At 37.6% G+C, this 12,053-nt stretch overlaps 2 protein-coding genes across 2 annotated transcripts; both read left to right on the forward strand.

Annotated features, from left to right (window-relative positions):
• Positions 1-570: 570 nt before the first annotated feature.
• On the forward strand, positions 571-1,515 carry LOC133049231 (olfactory receptor 10A3-like). Its single transcript, XM_061133227.1, has one exon. It carries the CDS (start codon positions 571-573, stop codon positions 1,513-1,515), a length of 945 nt encoding a protein of 314 aa, XP_060989210.1.
• A 9,326-nt stretch (positions 1,516-10,841) lies between these two features.
• Positions 10,842-11,792, forward strand: LOC133057561 (olfactory receptor 10A3-like). Its single transcript, XM_061144630.1, has one exon. The coding sequence runs from the start codon at positions 10,842-10,844 to the stop codon at positions 11,790-11,792; it is 951 nt and encodes a 316-aa protein (XP_061000613.1).
• The last annotated feature ends 261 nt before the right edge of the window (positions 11,793-12,053 follow it).

Below are 12,053 nucleotides of genomic sequence, written 5' to 3' on the forward strand. Positions count from 1 at the left end.
ATTTTATATTTAAGGAAGTTCAAATTGTCTTATCTTTTCCATTTTTGAAAATATTCAAATATTTCTCTGTCCAGAGCCTTTTGAATGAAATGACGATAGCCTAGGCCCATGTTTACTTTTCATTTATGTCCCAACTTTCTCATCAGCACAAGCAAATATGAGCCTGGACACTTTATTTTTGTGGTCTTAAATTTCTTATTTACATAAAATTAGGAAAATAGGTGATACCTTTAGAAACATTATATAAGTGACACCTAAGTTATAATATATTCCTACTTACTTTAACATTAAATTTAAATTCCAAACTATTAGTACAATAAACTAAGTTATGATAAAACTTAGATACTATTTTGTATATATCAGATAGGATTTCTAAGCTACAATAATTGGTCATTCTTCAAAACTGCCAAGCTAAATTTCTATCAGGATGGGCTTCTCTTTACATCTTCTTCCCAGATTGTTTGACTACAGACCCTGACTCAGAGCTATTAGACTGTAACTTTGTACTATAATTTATACAATATGTTTTATAACTATGTTCTTAAAAACAATATATGCTCCACTGTTGACATGAAAATGGAAAACCAAAGCTCTGTGGTTGAATTCATCCTCTTGGGCTTTTCTAACTTCCCTGAACTTGAAGAGCAGCTCTTTGGGGTTTTCTTGGTGGTTTACCTGGTGACTCTGATAGGAAATGCCATCATCATAGTCATCATCTCCCTGGAACAGAGCCTGCATGTCCCCTTGTACCTGTTCCTCCAGAACTTGTCTGTGGTGGATATGGGTATCAGTGCAGTCATTATGCCTGTTATGCTGGTGATCCTTTCCACTGAGAAGATGAGGATTTCTATTTTGGGCTGCCTTGTACAAATGTATTTCATACTCACTCTTGGTGTGACTGAATGTTTTCTTCTGGGGGTAATGGCTTTTGACCGATTTGCTGCAATCTGCCATCCTCTGAGCTACCCAATGATTGTGAACAAAATGGTTTTTGTGAAATTAGTTACATTTTCATGGGTCTCAGGGATCACAGTGGCTACTGTGCAGACCACATGGGTGTTTAGTTTCCCCTTTTGTGGCCCCAATGAAATTAATCATATCTCTTGTGAAACTCCTGCAGTGCTAGAGCTGGCATGTGCAGACACCTTTTTGTTTGAGATCTACGCATTCACTGGCACCATTCTGACAGTTATTGTTCCATTCTCACTGATACTCTTGTCTTATGTTCGAATTCTCTTTGCCATCCTGAAGATGCCATCAACCACTGGGAGGCAAAAGGCCTTTTCCACCTGTGCCTCCCATATCACATCTGTTACCCTCTTCTATGGCACAGCCAGTATGACTTACTTACAACCCAAATCTGGCTACTCCCCAGAAACCAAGAAGCTGACATCATTGGCTTACTCTCTTCTTATACCTCTGCTGAATCCACTGATCTACAGCTTGCGAAACAGTGAGATGAAAAGAGCTTTGATGAAAATATGGCAAAGAAAAGTGGATTTACATACATTTTGACTTGCTGAGAAGCTGTGTGATATATATTCACTGTCTGACCAAACTCTAATGTAATAATGATGAACTAGTTTATATTTCTTGATATAAATATATTTAATTTGTTGAGTTCCCCAAGTTTGAAAATATGTCAGGTTATATGTTTCTAAAGGATATTCACTCATTTTCTCTAGGTGCCTAAGTTTGATGACATATGATATAGGAATTTATTTGCCTATTCCTCTATCATGTACATTCAAATTTTACCAGATTATTGTCCTTAAGATGATGCTTTGATGAACAACTAGTTCCATATGTTCATATTTACTAACATCTTATTTCTGTAGGATATAGGCCTAGACCTGATGGGATGAATAGTATATGTGTTTATAAACTTTAGTAGTATAAATTTCTTTAATAATTATTACAGAATTACTTTTCACAGTGACTATAAATTCTTCAGAAGGACCCGAAGGCCCACTCTGCTGCACTAATAGGATGGAATTCCAGACACTAAGAATAGATGAGATTTTAATTTCTGGAATGAAAACTTGTTCCATGAATGTGGAAACAAGGGACAGTTGTTTTGAGGAGACCAACCTGTTTTGCTTCATGGACTCACGCAGATTATAATTCAAAATAGAGTTTCTCTTGGTATTTTTTCACGTATTTTTACAATAGAAATGGGACCTAGGAAGTGGCCCAAGGTGAAGAATTGATAGGACAAAGAAAGTTTTGGGTGCTCATTCATAAAGAAATAATTGATTGATATACTTTGCAGCCATATTAATGGATACTTGCAAGTTTAGCATTTTCACATATTTTTGAAGAACTGAACTTTTTCTCATTATAAAATGACTCTTTTTTCCTATTACTGGATCTAGATTTGGGTCCACTTGCCCAGTGCACAGCAATGAAAATCTGTGAACATTAGATCGTTGTGAAAGAAAGTACAGCATTTATTGCAGGGTACTAAGCAAAGGAAATGGGCAGCTCATGCTCAAAAGACCTGAATCCCTAATGGCTTTCAGGGAAGGATTTTTAAGGTGATATGAAAAGGTGGGCCAGAGGGTGCATGGTCAGTTTGTGTTCAATTCTCAGATTTCTTTGTATTAAGGTGAAATTTTGAGCATCATCAGCCTGGTCAACTGGTCTTGGGACTATGTGCTGTGGTTAACAGTTTTTATCTGGTAGGGGTCAGCTTTCTATCCAAACAACTTAGGAATGTGTGTCAGAGCTATATCTATATCTTTCAGGAAACTTGGAGTTCAATCACTCTGCTATGTGGTCCAATTTATAGTCCAAATTATTACCAGTTTCTCAGTCTAACAACTATTCTTTGTTACTACATGATCACATTTCATAATCATTAACTGTTAAGACAGGCTTTTGACACTTAGGGGAGGCCTGAAGCAAAGTCTTTTATTTCAAGACACAGGGGACACACGCAGGGTGGAGAGTGGGGGCTCATATACCCAAGAAGGTCCTGAAGTGTTCAGTTCAGTTTATCCCTAGTAATATTTCATGCTCTGCAGTTTGTTTTTTCTGGCAGCATTGGGTTGACAAAAAAGTTCGTTTGGTATTTTCCACAAGCTGGCTCTAGTAGTGCTTACTTGTCTTTAATTTCATTTGGAACAATTTTGCTAGATTGTATTGTGATAGTTGTCACATTAGCATGCATTAAGAAAACAACACAATTGGTGAATTTTTGTGTAGTCACTTCAATACTGAAGATGGAAGAATAAAAGCAATATTTTTGGCTTATTATGCTTTATTATTTTAAGAAAGGTAAAATGCAACTGAAATGCAGAGAAAACATTTGTGCAGTGTATGGAGAAGGTGCTGTGACAGGTTAAAGGTGTCGAAAGTGGTTTGTGAAGCTTTGTGCCAGAGGTTTCTCCATGGATGATGCTCTAGAGTTGGGTAAGCCAGTTGAAGTTGATAGTGATTAAATCAAGACATTAATTAAGAACAATCAATATTGTACCATGTGGGAGATAGCTGACACACTCAAAATGTCCAAATCAGGCATTGAAAATGTTTTGTACCAGCTTATTTATGTTTATCACTTTGATGTTTGGGTTTCACATAGTTTAAGTGAAACAAACAAACAAACAAACAACCTTCTTGACCATATATGTGTGTCGAATTCTCTATTTAAATGTAATTAAAATGTTCTATTATTAAAACAAATAATGATGGTAGGTGAAAAGTGGATTCCATACAGCAATCTGGGATGGAAGAGATCATGAGGCAAGTGAAAGGAACTACTACCAACTGCAACAAAGGCTGGTCTTCATCCAAAGAAGGTGATGTTGTGTATATGGTGGGATTGGAAAGGAGTCCTCTATTATGAGTTCCTTCTGGAAAACCAAATGATGAATCCAGCAAGTACTGCTCCCAATTAGACCAACTGAAAGCAGCCCTCTACAAAAGCATCCAGAATTAGTCAACAGAAAATGCATAATCTTCTATCAGGATACCACAAGACCACATGTTTCTTTGATTACCAGGCAAAAACTGTTACAGCTTGACTGGGAAGTTCTGATTCATCCACTATATTCACCAGACATTATACCTTCAGATTTCCATTTATTTCGGTCTACAAAATTCTCTTAATAGAAAAATTTCAATTCCCTGGAAGGGTATAAAAGGCACCTGGAACAGTTCTTTGCTCAAAACGATAAAAATTTCAGGAAGATGGAATTATGAAGTCACCTGAAAAATGGCAAAAGGTAACAGAACAAAACAGTGAATATGTTGTTCATTAAAAATTCTTGGTGAAAATGAAAAATGTGTCTTTTATTTTACTTAGAAACTGAAGGAACTATGTGGCCAACCCAATCATATAATTACACAAATTTCCTTAGATTAGCATTTTGGAATATCTTTCTCCATCTTTTTATTTTTAACCCGTCCTCATGATTTAGATGTATCTCTGCTGAGGAATATTGTGGAGAAAAATAAATCAGGATATTAGAGTTGGGTTTGAGGTTCAATTTAAATAGGTTTTTTGGGAAGGTCTCCTGGAGAAGATACCCCTTGGGCAAAGGGACATGAGGGAATAAGCATTTCAGAAAGAAAGAGGACATGTTCAGGAAAAGCAAAGCAATAGCTGTGGGGTTGAGAACATAGCTGGGGATTTGAAAACCAGCAAGGGACCTTGGTTGGATGAGAGTAAGCAAGAGGATGTAATGGAGATGAGCTCCAAGAGCAATGGAGGAACAGATCTTTTTAAAAAAAAATAATAATTTTATTTATTTTTGGCTGTGTTGGGTCATTTCAGTGCAGAGGTTTCTCATTGTGGTGGCTTCTCTTGTTGCCGAGCATGGACTCTAGGTTGTGGGGGCTTCAGGAGTTTCAGCGTGTGGGCTCAATTGTTGTGGTTCCTGAGCTCTAGAGCACAGGCCCAACAGTCCTGGCACATGGGCTTAGCTGCTTTGCAGCATGTGTGATCTTCTCAGACCAGAGATCATCTCCTGCATTGGCAGGCAAATTCTTTACCACTGAGCCACCAGGGAAGTGTAGGGAAAAAGATTTTAATCTATGTTTGTAAGTTTGACTTCTGCAGTGAGTGGGATAGGGTGCTTTCATCTGGTCCCATCACTTCATGGGAAATAGATGGGGAAACAGTGGAAACAGTGGCAGACTTTATTTTTGGGGGGGCTCCAAAATCACTGCAGATGGTGATTGCAGCCATGAAATGAAAAGATGCTTACTCCTTGGAAGGAAAGTTATGACCAACCTGGATAGCATATTTAAAAGCAGAGACATTACTTTGCCAACAAAGGTCTGCCTAGTCAAGGCTATGGTTTTTCCAGTAGTCGTATATGGATGTGAGAGTTGGACGGTGAAGAAAGCTGAGTGTCAAAGAATTGATGATTTAGAACTCTGGTGTTGGAGAAGACTCTTGCGAGTCCCTTGGACTGCAAGGAGATCCAACCAGTCCATCCTAAAGGAGATTGATAAGTCCTGGGTGTTCATTGGAAGGACTGATATTGAAGCTGAAACTCCAATACTTGGCCACCTCATGCAAAGAGTTGACTCATTGGAAAAAACCCTGATGCTGGGAAGGATTGGGGGCAGGAGGAGAAGGGCATGACAGAGGATGAGATGGCTGGATGGCATCACCGACTCGATGGACATGGGTTTGGGTAGACTCTGGGAGTTGGTGGTAGACAGGGAGGCCTGGCGTGCTGCGATTCATGGGGTTGCAAAGAGTTGGACACAACTGAGCGACTGAACTGAACTGAACTGAACTGAGCAGAGGCATGGGAGGAAGAAGGGGGAAGTTCAAAGGCTATGGCAATAATTCAACTGGGAGACAAAAGGAACTTGGATCAGGATATTAGCTTTAGGAAGGGTGAGAGCATGCTCAATTGCTCAGTCGTGTCCAGCTCTTTGTGATCCTATGGACAGTAACCTGCCAGGCTCTTCTGTCCATGGGATTTTCCAGGCAAGAATAGTAGAGTGGGTTGCCATTTCTTCCTCCAGGGGATCTTCCTAACACAGGAATAGAACTTGTGTCTCCTACATCTCCTGCATTGGCAGATGGGTTCTTTACCACTGAGCCAACTGGGAAGCCCTTTTAAGAAGAGTGAGAATGTTCAAATTTGATACACCATACTTAGAACATAGTACTTTAGATAGATTATGGATTTACTATGGGTTGGGAGGAAAAGGGGATGACAGAGGATGAGATGGTTCGGTGGCATCACCGACTCAATGGACATGAGTTTGGGTAAACTCCTGGAGTTGGTGTTGGACAGGGAGGCCTGGTGTGCTGCAGTCCATGGGGTCACAAAGGGTCAGACACAACTGAGCGATGAACTGAACGGGGAGGGAAAGGGTTTCCCTGGTGGCTCAGATAGTAAAGAATCTGCCTGCAGTGCTGGAGACCGGGCAGTGGAAATGAATTCAAGGATGACTCCTTGGTGTTTGTTTTGCGTAACTAGAAAATTTAAGCTACTGCTACCTGAAATGGGGGATGCTGAAGGTGAACAGAATTTAGGACAAGACTAGAAATAAAGTTTTCAAGACATTAATACTTGAAAATCTGGTCATTTAATTTAAAAGTTCATTTTTTAATAGTCTATAGTTCATGTCCAACTTTGAGTTAGCAAAAGATAATGTCAGAATATTTCTGAATGTCCAAGACCTTAGTTTCCTTTCACTATATTTGGTTGTTGTTCTGCAGTTTTATTGCAAAGTGTATTATGTGTGTGAATGCCAAGATTTGGATTTATTGATTGTTTTCTTTATGACAAACACATAATCAATTTTTGTAAATATTTTATAAATGTTTTAAGAGGAAAATATAGTTAGCCACATAAAATGTGTTGTTTCTGGCTTATGTTTACTCTCTCATTATCATCTTAAAAATAAAAATTTTATTATTAAAGTATTCTCATTTCTATGTCTTTGTTGTTTATATCGTCTGTCAATCATTGAGGAAGGTGTGTTAAATCTCCAGATTGTTATTTTTTTCACCTTAGTACTATTGCCTTTAAGATATAGCCTGATATTAATATTATTTCCTTTTTATCCCCTTTGGCTTGTATCTGCAATTTTTCTACACAGTTTTGATTGAATTCTAATGTACACATGGGAAAGTGTGCAAATCATAGCTCTACATATTGATGACTTCACCTACAGCAAGAAATAGAATATTTCAGTATTTCAGAAGCCCCCATGGAATTGATGGGTTATGAATCATATATTAAGTAGCATTTCCCATACCTAGTGCACATGACTGGCTCATAAATAGGGTGTTATCCCACATAGTGAAAGATACGGAAACATTCTTTGGATTGGATTCTGTAATGAAAGTCCTTTCTCCTCAGAGTAACTGGTACATTTCCCATGGGACAGAGATTAGATGGAATGAAACTCTAAGTGTAGTTGGCAGCCTTATAATTGCCAGGAAAGGTGAGACTCCTTGAGAATGGAACAACCTACACCAGGAAAGCAACAATAAGTTGACAAAGGGAACCTGCATTCCAGACTCACCATCCAGTTCTGGACAAAGCCAAACTTGCAGATTCATTCACTCTTCACTCTTTTGGGACTGAACCAATGGCTTTAATTGTACAAGACAGTTTAGACTCATCTCTGAGTTCCTTGATTTTCACAAATATGCAGTGGAGATCAATAATGTTAATTATTATTTTACAGAGAATGTAATATAATCGGGAAAGTTAAATGATTTGCTCAAATTGGACAAGCTAGTCCAGATTTTTTGACTGCTGATTTAAAGACTCTGTCAATGAAATAAATTTTAATTACATTTTTCTCATAAAATTTTCAGTGGCTCTATATTTCTACTACAAAAGATAAAAAGTTCTTGTTGGGTGAGAGGGCATCCACGCTTTTTATTTTATGAAGAGTCTTCTATCTACTTATACTAATTTATTTCCCACCACAGCACTAACTGTACAGTCCATCCAATCATTCCTTGCCCTCTGGCTCACCTGCCTTTGCTCACACCCTCTCCCCACCACTCTCTCCTTTCCCCACTTTCATCCTTTATTCAGTCGTTGTTTCCACTTCCTGTTGGGAGATGTCTTGGTGAAGCTGAGTTTCTTGTGTGAGAAGGTATTTGTTCCCTGTAGGAATACAAAGGAGTGGTGCTCCAGTTTAGCCCTCTAGAGCTTTCTTACCTTAAGGGCCAAGTTCAAACCTCCTTAATTATCATGTGAAAATACAAGAAAGCATGTATAAAGTGATTGCAAATTCTCTAGGGATGGATTCTCCAGGGCATGTGATTCAATGTCGTATAATGTTATAGCATCAATGCACAGAATCTCTGACTTGTATTTATGAGAAGGTGGCTATTAAGTGGAGGTGAAATATCTAATAAAGTAGTGTGAGCTTTACATTGACAGAGCCAGTAGGTACAAAAGTGAAGGTTCTGCTGTGTGCTTGTTAGATTTTCACTTACAATTCATCTTCATCTTCATCTTATAGTTGGAAATGCTACTGAAGTGATGTCTCGGTGCTCAGACACAGATCAAACATTTGAATTGGTAGACTCTTTGGTGTTGATGCTGGTCAATTCCTTTTTCTTTTCAGAGAAAAACTTTCGGTAGTAATTAGAGATGTAAGTACTTTTCATGCACTAATCATCAAATCTTAGAACTTTGCAACCGAAAGGGAATTTGGTAAATGAGTCCACTTCCTACCTTTCCAGTTGGAGGACTCGAACTTAGAAAATGGAGTGATCTGCCCAAGTATTCTATATCAGAGAGTTATCAAGACAGGATTATGATCTTCTAAGTTATAGATAAAATGTGGATCATGTGTGGTTATTTGCTCTTTCCATCATGAACATGCTTTTAAAAAGTCCTTTAAAAGTTTTCCATTTTGTGTATATAATATTCTAAATTTTCTAGTTTAAAAATCTATCCACTTTAAAATATTTGGAACTGAATACACATTATTTTTTTCTCTGTTAGAAATTTAGGTATTTGATCCTGCAGTTTAAATTACTAAATTTAGAAGAATCTTTACATACAAATATAATTATTATGGATGATACAGACATTGATGTTAATGTATGATTAAGGTCAAATACAGGAATAAGTTAGCTTGCCTTCTACTGTCTGCTTATGTGATACTGATCTGTACTGAAGACTTGTTTTCTGTCCTTTTCATCTGACACAGTGAACTTCCACTGGTTTTCAAGATATCATACAATGATCAGTAGGTCTTGATTCCAGTGTAAGTTGTCATCAAATGCCTTTTTACTTGACCAATTCAGTCTCACCGACGTCTTGATCTTTCCACCTGATGTATCTTCCACACGTGACACCGGTAATTATGGTTATTCACTTTCCTTTTCCATTTAGAAGTAATGTTTTTCTTACTGACATGTCTAAAACACTTTTGCTTCCCAATAGGATGGTGTGCTGATGTTATTTTTCTTTCTGATACTCTATGCTTTTAAAACATTGTCTCGATTTCCTGTTGTTTGCATTCATCGCATATTTAGCATATATTATGGGTCATGGATTCTTATGGACATTGTGAATACAACAAAGAACAAAAGAAAATCTTTGCCTTCCTGGAGTTTTCACATTGGAGATGTTGGGCAAGATGTAAATGATAGAAGTTAGAAGGGTGTTCAGAAGAAGTTGCTCAGTCGTGTCCGACTCTTTGTGACCCCATGGACTATACAATCTATGGAATTCTCTAGGCCAGAATACTGGAGTGGGTAGCCTTTCCCTTCTTCAAGGGATCTTCCCAAGCCTGGGATCGAACGCAGGTCTCCTGTGTTACAGGTGGATTCTTTACCAGCAGAGCCACAAGGGAAGCCCAAGAATGCTGGAGTGGGTAGCCTATCCCTTCTCCAGCAGATCTTCCCGACCCGGGAGTCAAATGCTATTTTATGTAGTGTTGTCAGCTCTTTGTTGAGCTGTGAAATCAAAAGTTGCCAGAGATTACTGAGCCTAGAAAATGGTAGATGCTCTTTTTGTGTTTGTTGAATAAGAAATAATGAAATGAACTTTTTGATGAACCTAGTGATAGAGTAGGGAGAGAGAGAGAGGAAAGGAGGGAGGGAGGGAGAAAGAATCTTTAAAATCACTGTTTCACAATTATCAAAACTTAAGTTTTTTTCTTAAGTCATCGTGGTTCACAAGAATGGACCATGGTGAAGCTAGTATCAACGCAATTTGCCATGACCAGTTGAGGAAGTTATCAATAAACCTGAAGTCAATTATTCACTTAGTTTACAGATCATCCAATATAAGTAATACTACAACCTCCATTGTATGCTTCTGCAGACTGTTGTCACATTTAACCGAGTCACATACAACAATTTTTAACCTATGAATATTTGTAATAAACATGTATCAACTGTGCTGTAACTTTAAATTGTTTGGTTGTTATAAAATTTTTGTGGGTATCTTTTTTCTTTTGTCACTTTTGATACTTTACTTTCTGTAAGTATATAAGATTTCATGCTTACATAAAACTGGGGAAACTGAGAGCAATGTAATAGGAATGTGACATAAGTTATTTATGTTTGCTTTCAAGTTATGCTAAAATATCAAAATACATAGTGTATGAATTGCACTAGAAAATAAGAACTTTGATATTATTTTGTGTTATTCTGATAAGATTTATAAGCCAGAAGTGTTCATTCTTCTTTTATATTTGAAAGATACGTTTATTTCTTGTAACTGTTCATTTTTCAAAATTGCCAAAATAACTTCTGTCAAGATAGCTTCCTCTTTATAGCTTTTACCAGGATTATTTGAGGTGAATGGAGACCTGAACTCTCTACTGTTGGACTGTGGCTTCATAATTTACATTTTTTGCCATAAAATATCACATGCTGTACTACCAGAATGAAAAGGCAAAATCAAAGCTCTGTGGTTGAATTCATCCTCTTGGGCTTTTCTAATTTTCCTGAACTCCAAAGGCAGCTCTTCCAGATTTTCTTGGTTATTTACCTGGTGACTCTGATTGGAAATGCCATCATTATAGTTGTCATCTCATTGGAGCAGAGCCTCCACGTTCCCATGTATCTGTTCCTCCTGAACCTGTCTGTGGTGGAAGTGGGTTTCAGTGCAGTCATCATGCCTGAAATGCTGGTGGTCCTCTTCAATGAAAAAACTATGATCACTTTTGCAGGCTGTTTTTCACAGATGTATTTCATTCTTCTTTTTGGTGGGACTGAATGTTTTCTCCTGGGAGCAATGGCTTATGACCGATTTGCTGCAATCTGCCATCCTCTGAGCTATGCAATGATTATGAACAGAACGGTTTTCATGAAATTAATTATATTCTCATGGATCTCAGGGATTATAGTGGCTACTGTGCAGACCACATGGGTGTTTAGTTTTCCTTTTTGTGGCAACAATGAAATTAATCATCTTTCATGTGAAACTCCAGCAGTGCTAGAGCTTGCATGTGCAGACACCTTTTTGTTTGAGATCTATGCATTCACTGGCACCATTTTGATTGTTATGGTTCCTTTCTTGTTGATACTCTTGTCTTATGTTCGAATTCTCTTTGCCATTCTGAAGATGCCATCAACCACTGGGAGGCAAAAGGCCTTTTCCACCTGTGCCTCCCATCTCACATCTGTTACCCTCTTCTATAGCACAGCCAATATGACTTACTTACAACCCAAATCTGGCTACTCCCCAGAAACCAAGAAGCTAATGTCCTTGGCTTACTCTCTTCTTACACCCCTGCTGAATCCACTGATCTATAGCTTGCGAAACAGTGAGATGAAAAGAGCTTTGATGAAATTATGGCAAAGAAAAGTGGATTTACATACCTTTTTTAATTAATTTTTTTATTTTTGAGATAATTATAGACTCACATGTAGTTACAAAAAATAACAGAGATCTCTTCTTTAATGTTCAGTTTAGAAGGTTCTTTTTATATTATAAATACTAGTTCTTTGTTGGATATATAGTTTGTAAATATTTTCTCTCCAGTCTGTAACTTGTTTTTGTTTTTAAATTAATTTATTTATTTTAATTGGATGCTAATTACTTTACAGTATTGTGGTGCTTTTTGCCATACATTGACATGAATCAGCCATGGGT

Source organism: Dama dama, chromosome 1 (genome assembly GCF_033118175.1).
Source record: "Dama dama isolate Ldn47 chromosome 1, ASM3311817v1, whole genome shotgun sequence".
Lineage (NCBI taxonomy): Eukaryota > Metazoa > Chordata > Mammalia > Artiodactyla > Cervidae > Dama > Dama dama.